Source organism: Molossus molossus, unplaced genomic scaffold, assembly GCF_014108415.1.
Source record: "Molossus molossus isolate mMolMol1 unplaced genomic scaffold, mMolMol1.p scaffold_m16_p_5, whole genome shotgun sequence".
Taxonomy (NCBI): domain Eukaryota; kingdom Metazoa; phylum Chordata; class Mammalia; order Chiroptera; family Molossidae; genus Molossus; species Molossus molossus.
Window position 1 is genome coordinate 1,817,607 of NW_023425388.1, and position 15,091 is coordinate 1,832,697.

Here is a 15,091-nt window from a genome sequence, read left to right on the forward strand (position 1 = left end):
TGGCAACCACCGATGTTTTTACTGACTCTGTAGTTTTGCCTTTTCTAGAAGGCCATATGCTTGGGATCATACAGCACGTCACCTTTTCAGACTGCTTTCTGTCACTTAGACACGTCTGAGGTTCCTCCACAGCTTCTCGGGGCTGGACAGCTCGCTCCTTCTCATCACCGAGGACGAGCCCACGGTCTGGCTGGACCACAGTTCGTGTGTCGGCCCCCACTGCGTGCCGCCCGGCTGCTCCCAAGTTTGGTGACTACGAATAAAGCTGCCGTGAACAGCCACGTCCGGAAATTTTCGACTCGTTTGGGTAGATACCCAGGCAAAAGGAACTCGCAGAAATATGACTTCATAGACCCTGTTTCCCTAGGGTCAGAAGGGAAGGGTTCCTTTCCTCCTGGATGCATTTCAGAAGACAAACAGGCCGTGGGAATCAGTGAAGCCTGTGGAGGTGGCATGTCCCCTTCCCCTGGGAGGTCAGGTACACTGATGTGGACGGAGGCCCGTGCAGCTCACCCTCCAGGACCAGCCCTGGAGCCGTGAGGCTGTGGGCTGGGTGACTGTGGACGTGGGTCAGAGACGCTGACAGAAAGATAACAGGGTAACAGCCCAGCACCAGGTTGTGCTGAGTGTGTTCCTGGGGGGCTGGGGGGTTGCTGTGCAGTGGGCGGGACACAGGGACTTAAAGGATTTCGTTTTTCTCGCTTTGCCTAATAATTACATTCTTATACCTTCCCCCTGTCCCCGATTTATTTTTTCGTTTGCGTCTTATTTTTAGTCTTCCATCTACACCTTCACGTCGTGGGGCTATTCCCCAGGCTTTGGCGGCCGTAGAATTATCCGGCTTAGTTTTATTCTTCTGAGCAGTTGCTTTTTTGGGGACCTGACTTTTTAAAGCTGTTTTTCTTCCACGGTATTTGTTCTGAAACAAATTTCTTCTTCAGTGCCTTTGTGAGGCTGCACTCCTGCGGGGGGAAGGGGTGAATCCGCTGGAAACACTGGGGCCTCTCTGTCGATTTCAGGGGTGCTTCAGAATCGGTTTTCCTGGACCCCGCCTGTGCTGCATGAGCCTCGTGAGCCTGTGTGCGCGTGCGGGGTCCCGTGTGCTCGGATCTTGGGTCCCCTGAGCATCTTCAGAGAAGGTGAGGTGCCTACAGGGCCCTGGCAGAGTCTCATCGGGTGGGGCACAATGTCGGTTACTTCACTGTCAACAACAAAGTCGTGGTCGGAGAAGACACATTAACCTTGACTCGGCTTGGGATGACACCCGCCGCTTTTGGAAAGTCCCCCAAGGAAACCAGGAGAAGGGGAGGAAGACATTTCTCCGCGGTTTTGCTAACAGCTTCCGGAGACCTCCCCATTGCCAGGGTTTGCGAGACCTCTCTGCAAACAGCTCACGGAGTGTCCATCTATCAAGGTTTTAAGTGGTGCTTGTTACTGGAACGGCTCGGGGTGAGGGCTCCCGCACGCGCGTCACTCGAGATCCACAACGCGCTTTATCACGAGCATCAGCCCACCTCGAGATCACGCTCCGTGTCTGTTGTCCTTGTCCTGCTTGTGAGCAGTTTTAATGATTTTTTTTCCCATAAAAGGTGAGGGTGTGGCAACAATATTTCTGAAATTAGTTACATCAGTGTGATAGTATATGCTCTTAAATAGGATGGCACAGCTTCGTGGATGAAGAGCATAAACAGTCACGTGATGATTCATTGCATGTCTACAAAGCATACATTTGTGTTTTCCAAAAACCTTGTTCTGAGGGCAGGGCCTTCCCGCTGGGAAAGTGGGGAGGATCGCCTTAGATTCGGGGTCACCCTGCATTTGGGTATATGCAGTTCCTTTTCAGGGCTGTCCCAGTTTGGACGTAGTCTGTGTTCCGTTGGCGTTGGAGTGAAGGGACACCAGTCTTCTCCCCGGGGGGCATGGGTCCGGAGAGTCCCTGCGCGCCCCCGGCTGAGTCTCAGTGCCGGCTCCTCACAGGCCGGCGTCAGCCCGGGGCCCCAGCCTCCCTGGGCTGCTCCCAGGCTTCCCTTCCGGGCCGCGCCTGGACCTGAGCCTGGAAGGGGGAGTCTGCAGCCCGTGTCCTGCCTGCGAGGCTGGCCCACTTGTGCTTGTTTTTGTCCTCACTGAAGGATATGTTTATTGATTTAATTTAAAAAGTTTTTTTTTCTTTCCCCTTGATTGATGTTAGAGAGAGAGGAAGGGAGAGGGAGAGAGAGACAGAAGCATTGATGAGAGAGAACATCGACTGGCCGCCTCCTGCAGGCCCCCCACTGGGGACTGGGCCCACAACCTGGGCATGTGTCCTGACCGGGAATTGAACCCACAACCTTTGGGTGTATAAGACGATGCTCCACCAACTGAGCCACCCAGCCAGGGCGTTAGAATAGTTTTAAATGTTGTCCGGTCGGTGTAGCTCAGTGGTTGAGTGTCGGTTTGATTCCTGGCCAGGACACATGCCCAGGTTGTGGGCCCGATCCCCAGTTGGGGGGCATGTGGGAGGCAGCTAATCGTTGTTCTTTCTCATCGATGTTTCTCTCTCTCTCCCTTCCTCTCTCTCTAAAATCAATCAAGGAAAAAAACAAGAATAGTTTTTAATGTGAATTTGTTGCCAACATCGAACAGTTTGGATGGAATCCAGATTCCTAGCTCCTCCTGTACATGAGCCAGCAGTGCAGGGATGGAGATGTGAGCCACTGTCCCCCCGAAACGGGACCGGCCACCAGCCTACCAGCTGTCCCCCCAGTCTCAGGACTTGGACCAAGTGTCATTAGTTGCTGTTTTTGTTTAGCATGATTATGCCATTTTAGTTCTTACAATAGAGATAAGAAGAAAAAAAAAGAATTCTTTCGCCCATGTGTCTATTCAAAAGTGAGAAAATGAATGTGGGACCAAGAATGCTGTATTTAAGACAGTAGATGAGCCCTGGCCGGTTTGGCTCAGCGGTTAAAGCGACAGCCTGCAGACCAGAGAGTCCTGGGTTCAGTTCCCCTAAGGGCATGTACCTCGGTTGCAGTTTGTCCCTGGTCCCGGATGGGGTTGTGTGGATGGCGACCACTCAATGCGTCTCTCTCACATGGAGGTTTCCTTCTTTCTCTTCCCCCTCTCTCCCTCCTCCTCTCTCCAAAAATAAATGCAAAAAAAAAAAAAAAAATGCTGTTGGGTGAAGATTTAAAAAAAAAAAAAGATAATAGATGAGCTCTGGCCAGTGATTTGGCTCCGTGATTAGAGGGTTGGCCCGAGGACCGAAGGGTCGTGGGTTTGATTCCTGGTCTAGGGCACCTACCTGGGTTGGGAGTTTGATCCCAGCCTGGTGAGGGTTGATGTGTCTCTCTCAAATGGGTTTTTTTCTCTTTCTCTCTCTCCCTTCCACTCTCTCTAAAAACCAATGGAGAAAGATCCTCGGGGGAGGATTAACAACAACAACACAAACAGCAGAAGAAAGCATTTGTGTGCAGAGGGAGGAGTCTTCTGTGTGTCCATGCCAGGCAGGCATACTCTCCGCCCCCGGGGAGCTCCCAGCTCAACAGACCCCGGCACCCACACCCCGCACAACCCTCAGTCCTTTGTCCTTCCCGTGTCCTCCTGTCTGTCACCTCAGCATCAGTGATCGGAGACACCCACCACCTGACTGGCCATCTTCACCCCATCTGCAAACCTACGTCCCTGTGGTCCTGGGAGGTTGGCATAGTCAGGTGTAATGTTGGGGGTTTGGGCCTTGACATCTTTGGGTTCCATTTCTCGGCCACCGTAAGATCCGCTGACTAGAGAGATTCACTTCCTGTCACCTGCCCATTTGGACTCCACGCTTAGAGGCTGCAGGACACATTTTATCTGCATTCAGGTCTTTTACAACTGCTCCCCGAGTCTGGTCTGTCTGCTGCTCACAGGCACGCGGCCACGTCTGTGCCCCCGACAGCTCAGGTCCCCTTCTCTCCAAACGTGTTCTAGTTCACCCCTGGGTTTCTGTGTCCGTGCCACTGCTTCCAGAAGGTTCTCGGACGTGCTCTCTCTGGGTGCCTCGTCTTCCCGATCCTCGGCTGTTTAGTCCGTGGCGGTGCCCCGGGTCACGTGTGACAGATGTTTGCTTACTGACTGCATGTTCTGGCGGAAACTTTATGGGGTGGTTCAGGGCGGCTTGGGAACCCTGGCCTTCCCTTCAGAAGCAAAATGTGATTCTGTCGCTTCAAATGCCCCTCTGACATGTTGTGTGGTTTTTGTTCATTTCAGAGACTTGAAGATAGAAAATTTGTTACTGGATGAAGACAATAATATCAAGCTGATTGGTATGACTTTTTTCTTCTTCTTCAAGCAGATTATCCTTTAAGTATCGTGCTATCCATTGGCACTTGTTTATTGCTGTCTTACTTAGAAAATTATTCCTGGTCTGATTTTAATCCCCAGACCAGGCTTCTAGATCACTTCTGTTTACATCCAGTATTTAAAAATGGAAATTGACTTGAAAAAATAACGTAAACATAGTTAGGAAGGTAAAATGCTGTAATAGCAAGGGGCCGCAGCCCCAAATAAATCTTTGTTGGTTGCATGTTCTTCGGATTATTCAAGCTTCAGCTTCTCCGCGCGCTCTGACGGTTCTGAACTTTTGTAGGGGTTATTTTTATTTGGATTAACCATAACGCGTCTTAAAATAGTGAGAATAGTTCAAAGTGCTACCCTTGGCTCCGCCTGTCTTACTTGGCTTTTTGGTGACTGCAGGGCCACCCCTGGGGGGGAGGGGACGACGCAGTCTCCCTTCCGTTTATTGTGCCTCTCCGCGCCCCTCAGGGCAGAGGGTCCTGCAGCAGAGGGGTCCCGCAGACGTCTGCGCCCATCAGAAGGGGGTCCCAGGGGAGAGTGAATCGTAACTGGGTCACAGAGCAGGGGCCGGAAGGAATGCACCCGGGCTCCGGAGAGCTTCGTCCTGGTTTGCCGGTGTGGTTCTCGGCAGAGTCAGGGCGTCCCTGAGGCAGCACCAGCTCTGGCTCCCCTCCATCTGTTCCTGCCTGAAGTGCAAGGAACTCCTCCCCTTCGACGGCTCGGAAAAGACTCTCCGGGGAAGAGCAGGGTCAGCAGACCTGGAGAAGGGCATTTGGGGCAGATACTGAAAGCCTTCTCAGGACCCTGCCGCCTGTCATCCAAGTGGCCGATTAGAGAGTTTGGGGGCGCAGCTCCCACCGAGGGGCTGCAGGGACAGCTGCCAGGCCCCTGGCCGGGTGACGAATACGCCCATTAGCAGAAGATTAGCAATTAAGCAGGAACCGATTTTTCCACCAAAGATTCTGAAGAATGCATGCTTGGAAGATTATTGAACAATTCAAAGAATTTCCTTTTTATCAGATGGTTTGGGATCGGATTGCACTTTGGTCGTCCTGAGGCCCCACACAGCAGCTTTGCACAGCCTGCCTGCGGGCTGTGTCCTGGCCCTGGTTCCAGGACCTGTGGCCCAAACCCAGGCTTGACCTGGGGGCAGGGGGCGGGAGCAGTGGAGGACAGGACGCTGCTTGTAGAGAGGCTGACCCATCACCTTTGGAAAATGTGGTCAAGGGGCAGCAGAGATTGTGGGCGCACAGGCTTGGAGAAGGCCGGCCGTACAGATGGCACAGTGGAGCCGGAGGCCGGTGGCCGCAGCTGCTGGGCGCGTCCCCGTGGGCCCGCGTCCCGGGGCTGCACTGCTGTGTCTCTTCCCTGCTCCTCTGCCCTGCCCCACGCTGGCTCTCTGCTCTCCCGACCTTTAGTTGCAGAATAAACGGCTTGGAAAGGGGAACCAGCGGCTGTGACCGGTGCAGGTCCAGGAGCCTCCGGACGGGCCGCATGGCGGAACCTGAGACATGAGAGGCAGGGACGAGGACCTGACCGGAGCCCGTGTCCCTGGATGCGGGTGGCCGTGGCTTTCAATGCAGGAACTTCCTTTTCTCTTACGGGTCATGCTTTTGCTACTTTAAAATCGTTTCCAGTCACGTTGGACGTGTCACGTTCTCCTGTTATCGAGACAGCAGCGCAGGGAGGCGTCGAGGGCCGCGGACCAGCTCATCAGGTGCCTCTGTCGCCCCCTCTCAGCCTGGCAGCCACGGGACCGGCTCCCAAACAGGCCTTTCGGCTCTGAGCCCAACTGGGACGTGCCAGAAACCCGGTGCCAGAAACCAGAATTTCTGAAACTGCCAGGAGGAGGCCCCGACACCTGCTTTCTCTTCGTTGGGACTTTCCACTTGGCTCCAAGCAGCTAAAACCCAAGAGCCCTGTCACCGTGACTGAGGGGACCCCACCACCCGTGGGGCGCCTGGAAAGGCGTTTATCTGGCAGAATCTGCATCTCCTCATTTTCTCCCTACGTGGGCCAGGGCAGGTGGAGGGAAGGATGCCCAGTGTCGCCTTTTCACCCCTGAGTTGGGCACTTGGGATCCAATGTCTCTGTGACTGTCCTTTGGCCGCTTGGAAGCCCTTGGGACGTTTTTTTCAAAGGCACTTCACCTAGTTGTTTTTCCTCCCATTTTCTTCTACCATTTCTTCTGAATGGTTTCTTTCTTTGAAAGCTTTGGGTTTAAATCAATGGACTGAAGCCCCGTAAACCATTTTTCAAACGGACGAGAGTTAACCTCCCTCAGATACAAAGCGGCTGGATGTTCGATAGTTTGTTTCAATCTTAAACCGGCGGAGCCGCCTGGGAGCAGGGCTGCCCCTCCCGTCTCCAGAGAGCACCTTGCGCCTGGGGCTCTTCCAAGCTCACCGGGCAGCTCCCGGAAAACCGAGTGACCACTGCCTCGGGTTGACCAGCTCGAGTTGAGGCCAGCCCGTGTGACATTACTGGAACGGCTCCCCAGTTTCACAATCCTAATTATAGGCGTATGTCTAAAACCTTAATAATTGCAATTACGACTGAAACGCACTGGTTATTTCTCGACACGGTATGTTAAATGAAACCCTGTTGGCTAGGTCAGCATAAGTCCCTTCAAATGCAGATTTTATCTCCTCCGCTCCCCAAGCCCTCTGCTCGTTTATCTTCTTGAAACTGTGCTTAAGATAAGGAAGGCTTGTGTGTGTTCCCAAACTGGCCTGGGAACCACGCGGGGGTGATCTGGCCTCTTATCTCTCTCCTGGGCCCTGTCTGCTGTCAAGCAGTCTTTGTAGGGTCCAGGAGCAGAGGGAGGGACGGAAGGGGCCGCCTCTGCTCTTGTTGGAAGGAGCCCCGTGGAAATTACGAACCGAGTCTTTTGTTTTAATCTCAGAAATCGAGAGCTGAGTTTTCTGGAACGCCTAGGAGATGGACTGCTCATGAAACTTCTCTTAAAATGTTACCCGAATAATATAGAATCTGTATTCCACATGCTATCTTCCCACGTCATCAGAGTGGGTTCCCGTTGGGTGCTTGTTGTTTCGTTAAAGTTTTTTTTAAACTGATTTTTGGAGGGAGAGAGAGAAAAACATGGATGTGAGGGAGAAACATCGATCGGCTGCCTCCTGCAGGCCCCCTACCCTCAGGGATCGAGCCTGCAACCCGGGCCTGTGCCCTGACCGGGAATCGAACTGGGACCTCTCAGTCCCTGGGAAGATGCCCAGCCCACTGAGCCACACCGGCCAGAGCTCTTCGGGTCGATTTTCAAACTGAAAGCATCTCAACAAACGTCCAGTGTAAAGCTCAATGTGACTTTTCTTCTTATAAAAGCATCCACACCCCTCCCCCTTTCCTTCAGTTCAGTGACACTGCTGGGTGGGGCCGAGCGCTGGCCCCTGGGGCTTTGGACAGGTGACAGTGAGGCCTGCCAGGGCTAGCTGGGTCCTGGGACAGGAAGTGGGGGCCATGACGGGGGTGGGAGAGTGGGGAGCAGAGAAAGAGAGGAGGAGAGAGGTTACTAGAAAAAAAAAAGGAGTCACGACCACACAAACGAGAGAGGAGTTAAGTGTGTGCGCGTCCCCGTTCGGGGTGGCGTGCCAGCCCTTCTGGTAGGTTTGGGCTCTTCGTCCCCAGCCCCAGGTCAGAGACTTTCAGAACCTTGAAGAGTTTTCGGAGCTCTGCCCAGATGGGGTTCGGAAGATCTTTCGTTAGACAGCTTACCCCACCGACCCCTGGGAGACGTTTCTGAAGCGTCCTGACCCACGCGGTCATGCTGCCACGGGCTCCGAGTGTCCCCTTTCCTGGGCTTTCCCACGCCTCCCCACAGCCGTGCCTTTTGCGGGTGGGAACGTGTTCGAGTCGAGGAGAAAACACACTGCCGAAATCAGATGGAAATCAGGCCAGTTGAGAAAGTGCGAGGGTTTTGTTTCAGGCGAGGAACTGGTCTGACCACAGCCCCTTTCTGACCGAGCCCTGTGGGAGTCCTCTGTTGGGGGACCAGAACCATGGTATTTACATCGAAGTTCAAAGGAGGAACCGAGATCTTGATTCTGAGCTCAGCAGAGATCGGGGAGAGATACCAGGTGAGGGCAGAACAGTGCTCTCTAATTACCTGTCTTGACATCAAAGGCAAACACCGGAGGCAGGAGGGTCCAGGTAGCTGTAGGTTCCCCAGGCTCCTCTCTGCTTCCGGGTCGCCTTAGTCCTGGGGACAGAGTGACGCTGGGACTCTAAGCCTCGTCCCAACTGCCGTCTTTCTGGCGTCAACCTGGCAGCCAACACTCAGCGTTGTCTAAATCATCCCCCCCCCCCATCACCATATGTTCCCACATGCACTGGGAGCATTTTCAAAAGATCTGCACGAAATGAAAACATTCAGCTGAAAAAAATCAACTCTAACTAGTGGGATTGCGTGTCGCTTGGGGTGACGCCGACACCAGCCAGAGAAGATCAATCTTCCTTCAGCTTCTCCCCAGTTGGCCGCTTGGACGCTGGACCCCCGACTCCCAGCCCCACGCAAGGCCCCCTTCCAGCCTCGGGCCTAGAAAGCGGGGCCTCCCGTTCTGCGGGGTGACTCATTTCTCAGACTCGAGCAACGCGTGTTGGGTCCAGCATTCTTTCAGCTAAAGCTGGGTTTCCCGGGGAGGCCCGATAGGGAAGTTTCCGGTGACGCCGGGCGCCGCCCGCCGACACCCTCATGTCTTGAGGCCCGGGGCCAAGAGTCTAGCTTGCAGCTGCGAGGGTCTGAGTGCGTGTTGATGTGTGGGCCCGAGAGAACCCCTCCCTTCTCACGTGCGCACGTGGTAACGGAGCCCGTTGTCCTTCCCTCCTTGCAGACTTCGGGCTGAGCAACTGCGCGGGCATCCTGGGCCACTCGGACCCGTTCAGCACGCAGTGCGGCAGCCCCGCCTACGCCGCGCCCGAGCTGCTCGCCAGGAAGAAATACGGCCCCAAAATCGACGTCTGGTCCATGTGAGTTCCGAGTGCCCCCCGCGCGCTCGCCGCTCCCCTCAGAGTGACCTCGGAGCCTCGGAGGAGAGCACATTTGGCGACAGGCTGTGGGACACGGGTGCTCCGAAGCCCGGCTCTCCTCCTGTCTTCCCTTTGGTCCTCTCTGCACACACTGCCGGAGGGGCCCTCACCGCCTTCGTTTCTGTGCTGGGGAGACGGGACTCACTCCTTTCTGCTCAGAATCCTCCCAGAGATACCCCAGCACCGCACGCTCTGAGCCTGGGTGGGTGCTGGGTGCGGGGCGCACTCCCCCCAGGACCCGCCTGCCCTGCACCTGCCCTGCACCTGCCCTACACCTGCCCCCCCACACCACGACCTGTCCCTCCACCTGCCCCCCCACACCACGACCTGTCCCTCCACCTGCCCCCCCACACCACGACCTGTCCCTCCACCTGCCCCCACCTGCTCCCCTACACCATGACCTGTCCCTCCCACCTGCCCCCACCTGCTCCCCCACACCACGACCTGTCCCCCCCACCTGCCCCCACCTGCTCCCCTACACCACGACCTGTCCCCCCACCTGCCCCCACCTGCTCCCCTACACCACGACCTGTCCCCCCCACCTGCCCCCACCTGCTCCCCCACACCACGACCTGTCCCTCCACCTGCCCCCCCACCTGCTCCCCCACACCACGACCTGTCCCCACCTGCCCCCCCACACCACGACCTGTCCCCCCACCTGCCCCCACCTGCTCCCCTACACCATGACCTGTTCCCCCCCACCCACCCCACACCTGCCCCCCCACGCCACGACCTGTCCCCCCACCTGTCCCCCCACACCACGACCTGTCCCCACCTGCCCCCCCACACCACGACCTGTCCCCCCACCTGCCCCCCACCCGCTCCCCTACACCACGACCTGTTCCCCCACACCTGCCCCCCCACACCACGACCTGTCCCTCCACCTGCCCCCCTACACCACGACCTGTCCCCCCACACCTGCCCCCCCACACCACGACCTATCCCCACCTGCCCCCCTACACCATGACCTGTCCCCCCACCTGCCCCCCCACACCACGACCTGTCCCCCCCACCTGCCCCCCTACACCACGACCTGTCCCCCCACCTGCTCCCCCACACCACGACCTGTCCCCCCCACCACAACCTGTCCCCCCACCTGCCCCCCCACACCACAACCTGTCCCCCCCACCACGATCTGTCCCTCCACCTGCCCCCCCACATCACGACCTGTCCCCCCACCCGCCCCACATCTGCCCCCCCACACCGCAACCTGCTGGGGGGCTCAGACATGGGGCCTCTCTGGGCTTTGCCAGGAAGGCCAGTCCCAGCTCTCCCAGCATCACCACCGCAGAGACAGCTCTGCGTTCCCTGACGCAAGGGCCCCTCGCTGTCTCCTCATCCTTCTCATCTCAGCACCTCCTGGCCGATCGCGTTCCTGTCTGTCTGTCTGTCTCGTCTGACCCCAGGTGAAGCGGGGCTGCGGGGGGGGCGAGGCCTGACCGGTGCTCCGCCGTGTCCGCTCAGCCTGCGCCGCTGGACAGGCCCAGTGCAGTCGGGGCAGCGAGTCACAGGTTCCTCGGGGCTCTGGTCACTGAATCCACGACCCTCAGCCCCGTCGTGTCATCGTATGTCAGTGGAACTGGGAGTAAATCCTGCCCTGGGGAAATGGGCTTCAGACAGACAGACAGACAGGGTGGGCTCCCGACTCAGACAGGGACGCTCCGGTGACAGGGGCTGCTTTGCACCAGGGAGTGTTGTTCTGAAACATTCCTGGGATTCTGCTTCTCCCCTTCCCCTGCTGGTCCGGGAGCAGACAGCCGAGGTGTGCGGCTCCGTCATGGCAGGCTTGCGTCATTAGTTTTCATGGTAACCCAGGGAAACCGCTCCTCCCTGTTGGCCCTGTCTCATGGAGGAGGAAACTGATCGCAGAGAAATTAATAAAATGTTCCAAGGTCAGGGGCCACTAAGTGGTGGAGCCAGAGTCTCCAGGCCTCAGGAGAAAGGCTGAGTCTTGAACGTGCTGTACACGCCCTTGCTCGGCCCCAGTGGCTTTTTGGGGGCCATTACCCCCCGTCCCCATCCCTGTTCCTCACCTGTTCACTAGCCAACGCCACAGTTTACTGCCCCTGAACACAGCTCACACCCCCCAATCCCTGCCCCTCGTGCACAGTCCCTCAGCCCCCCAATCCCTGCCCCGTGCACAGTCCCTCAGCCCCTCCAATCCCTGCCCCGAGCACAGTCCCTCAGCCCCCCCAATCCCTGCCCCGAGCACAGTCCCTCAGCCCCCCAATCCCTGCCCCGTGCACAGTCCCTCACCCCCTCCAATCCCTGCCCCGTGCACAGTCCCTCAGCCCCTCCAATCCCTGCCCCGTGCACAGTCCCTCAGCCCCCCAATCCCTACCCCGTGCACTGTCCCTCACCCCCTCCAATCCCTGCCCTGTGCACAGTCCCTCAGCCCCTCCAATCCCTGCCCCATGCACAGTCCCTCACCCCCTCCAATCCCTGCCCCGTGCACAGTCCCTCACCGCCCCCAATCCCTGCCCCATGCACAGTCCCTCACCCCCTCCAATCCCTGCCCCGTGCACAGTCCCTCAGCCCCCCCAATCCCTACCGCGTGCACTGTCCCTCAGCCCCCCAATCCCTGCCCTATGCACAGTCCCTCAGCCCCTCCAGTCTCTGCCCCGTGCACAGTCCCTCAGCCCCCCCCAATCCCTGCCCCGTGCACAGTCCCTCAGCCCCCCAATCTCTGCCCCGTGCACAGTCCCTCAGCCCCCCCAATCCCTGCCCCGTGCACAGTCCCTCACCCCCTCCAATCCCTGCCCCGTGCACAGTCCCTCAGCCCCTCCGATCTCTGCCCCGAGCACAGTCCCTCAGCCCCCCCAATCCCTGCCCCGTGCACAGTCCCTCACCCCCCCCAATCCCTGCCCCGTGCACAGTCCCTCCAGCAGGGAAGTCTCCTTATTCCCTTTTGCTCTTGTTCTGTTGGGGCCTGTTGCCCTGGGTGCTCTCCTGGCTCTGGCAGGCTGGCTTGGAGGCCTCCCTTGTTTCTCCAGGCCCCGAATCTCCTCTCTCTTGATCCTCACCCTGTAATCATCAGGTCACTGCTCACCTGCTGGAACCCCTTGGACTGCAGGCCGGGGGCAGGGAGCACCTGGCTTGTTCCAGCACCTGGCAGGGAGCCTGGGCAGGGAGGGAGAGAGGGAGGGAGGGAAGGAAGGAGGAAGAGAGGGAGGGAGGAAGGAGGGAAGGAAGGAGGGAGGGAGGAAGGGGGGAAGGAAGGAGGGAGGGAAGGAAGGAAGGAGGGAGGGAAGGAAGGAAGGAGGGAGGAAGGAAGGAGGAAGAGAGGGAGGGAGGAAGGAGGGAGGGAGGGAGGAAGGAGGGAAGAAGGAGGGAGGGGGGAATTGTGGCTGAGGCTGCCTTTGGAGGTGTGTGTTGCCCAGTGACTGGCAGGGCGGTGGTGGCCGGGAGCAGTGGCAGAGGATCCCTCTTTGAGGGGCCCTGGTGGTTTGGCCACCTTGCTAATCACAGACTCTGGACTGGGCCCCCAGGGGCATCTGAATCCCTCCCAACAGGGCCGCCAGGCAGCAGCTCCCCTGGGATCAGAGTCCATGCGGGATGCAGGAAATGAAATGCGTTCTCCCCTTCCCGCGCTGGAGACCTCTCCTGAGCCGGGCACGCAATTTCCCTCCGCAATTTCCCTCCGTACACGTCCCCCTTGGCTGACTGGAGGGTTACGAATGCGCTCTCCGTAACAGCGGGGGACCCGTTATGCTAAACGGAAAGCTCTAAAGGGACAGATTTTGCACCAAAAAAATAAAAATAAATAGATTCAGGGTGTCATGTGACTGTAGTGACGGGGTGGGGTGTGGGGGGGTGAGGACAATGAACAAAGGGAAAGAGAAGACGGTGGCTTGGAGAGCAGGTGACAGTTTGTCCCTGAGGTTTTGCTCTCGAGGGAACAGGACAGTGCTGTTTGGTCACCAGTTGTCATGGTGACGGGGCTCAGCCTGTGGAAGGGGACCCTTTGCAGCCATACCTGGCAGGGCAGGCACCTCCCCAGGTCTAGGACTGCAGTGAGGACCCAGGCTGCGGCGGGCAGCCCAGCCCCTCTGGGAGTCCTTGCCCTGGGAAGGGATCCGCCTTTAGTGACCACCGATGCTCCATTTCTCCATTTCGGGACCTGGCCCTGCCACCCGCTGTGTGCTGTCCACTCTCCGCAGGCAGAGGCTGGACCCAGAAACCATGGGGGTGTCCAGGGGAAGGAGGGGGGGCTGCAGGAGGGAGGGCCTGGCCCAGCACCAGGATGCTGAGACTTCCTCCTCCCTGGCCGCTGACGTGGTTGGGCTGCTCTGGGGACGGCAGACATGACTTGGCTCACCTCCATTTAATTGCATTTTCCCCAAGAAGGTGACATGCTGCAGAAGGCCCTCCAAACGCGCTCATCTGGCCTCATTCTTAGTCCTGGTGCCATGAAGGAGCCTATGGTCATGCACCATACAGACCCCAGTCTTGAATTGATGGTGGTGGAGCTCTGGGGTGACCAGAAACTGCAGCCCCCAGACCCTGTCCCAGTGCCCTCGGTTCCTGTCCCTGTCCCCATGGCAGGGAGTGGAAGCGTTTGTTTGGCCAATATCTGTTGAGCCAGGCCCCACACTGAGTTCTGAGTGTGCACAGTGGTGACTGAAACCACCTCGCTTGTCCCTGCACCGACGGGTGTCCCCGTTAACCCTCACCTGCCCACGACCCAGTGACGAGCCCGGTTCCCAGGGCTTCGCACCTGTCGCTCACCTCATCCACCAGCAGCCTTTCAAGGGAGCGCTTCGCTGTCCCACTGTACAGGTGAGGAGACGGGCCCGCCGAGCCTTCGGCACTTGGCCAAGTGACGCAGGGAGATGAGCAGGGTTTGAGCGCGCCTTCGCCTGGGGTCTGCTCGGAGCGTCAGTGTCCACCCTGGCTCTGAGCTGCCTTTGCTCTCGGGACCTGCGTTCTCGGGGGGCAGACGGACAGATGTGTGCACAGCTGTGACCAGCGGTGACAGCTGCGGAGGGGGTGGGCGGCATGCAGGGAACAAGGACGGGTGGCCTCCTGAGGGGGTGACCTCAGAGCCATGTCCTCAGGATGAGGAAGAATCAGTGGTGGGGGAGGAAGGAGCCTGGGAAGAAGGCTCTGGGCAGAGGGACCGGACGGGTTGAGGGAGGCAGCCTGGAGGAGGCGTGGGCAGGGGTTTGGAGTTGGCCCCCAGGGCAGCGAGGGGCCATTGGAAAATTGTAAGCCGGAAGGTAACAAAGTGTTACAGACTGTCCCCACCCAAAAGATATGCCGCATCCTGACCACTAGGGTCTCAGAACGTGACCTTATTTGGAGGTAATCAAGTTAAAATGAGACCATGAAGTCCAGTACACTGGTGTCTTCCTAGGAGGGGACTGGACGTGGAAAGACATGGGGAACAGTGAAAGCAGAGATTGAGCGAGCGATGTGTCTGCTGGCCAAGGAGCCCCAAGGTGCCAGCACCAGCAGGAGCTGGGCAGCGGCCTGGGGCAGCTCCTCCCCAGACCCCAGAGGAGCAGCAGTGGCCTGGGACAGCTCCTCCCCAGACCCCGGAGGAGCAGCGGCCTGGGACAGCTTCTCCCCAGACCCCGGAGGAGCAGCAGTGGCCTGGGACAGCTCCTCCCCAGACCCCGGAGGAGGAGCAGCGGCCTGGGACAGCTCCTCCCCAGACCCCGGAGGAGGAGCAGCGGCCTGGGACAGCTCCTCCCCAGACCCCGGAGGAGGAGCAGCGGCCTGGGACAGCTCC

At 58.2% G+C, this 15,091-nt stretch overlaps 1 protein-coding gene across 1 annotated transcript in view; it reads left to right on the forward strand.

Annotated features, from left to right (window-relative positions):
- Positions 1–15,091, forward strand: part of HUNK (hormonally up-regulated Neu-associated kinase) — a 93,124-nt gene that overhangs the window by 45,292 nt on the left and 32,741 nt on the right. The window contains exons 3-4 of the mRNA XM_036243344.1: positions 4,228–4,283; positions 9,162–9,297. Of these exons, the coding sequence (XP_036099237.1) occupies positions 4,228–4,283; positions 9,162–9,297 (192 nt within the window). The remainder of the gene's footprint in view (positions 1–4,227; positions 4,284–9,161; positions 9,298–15,091) is intronic.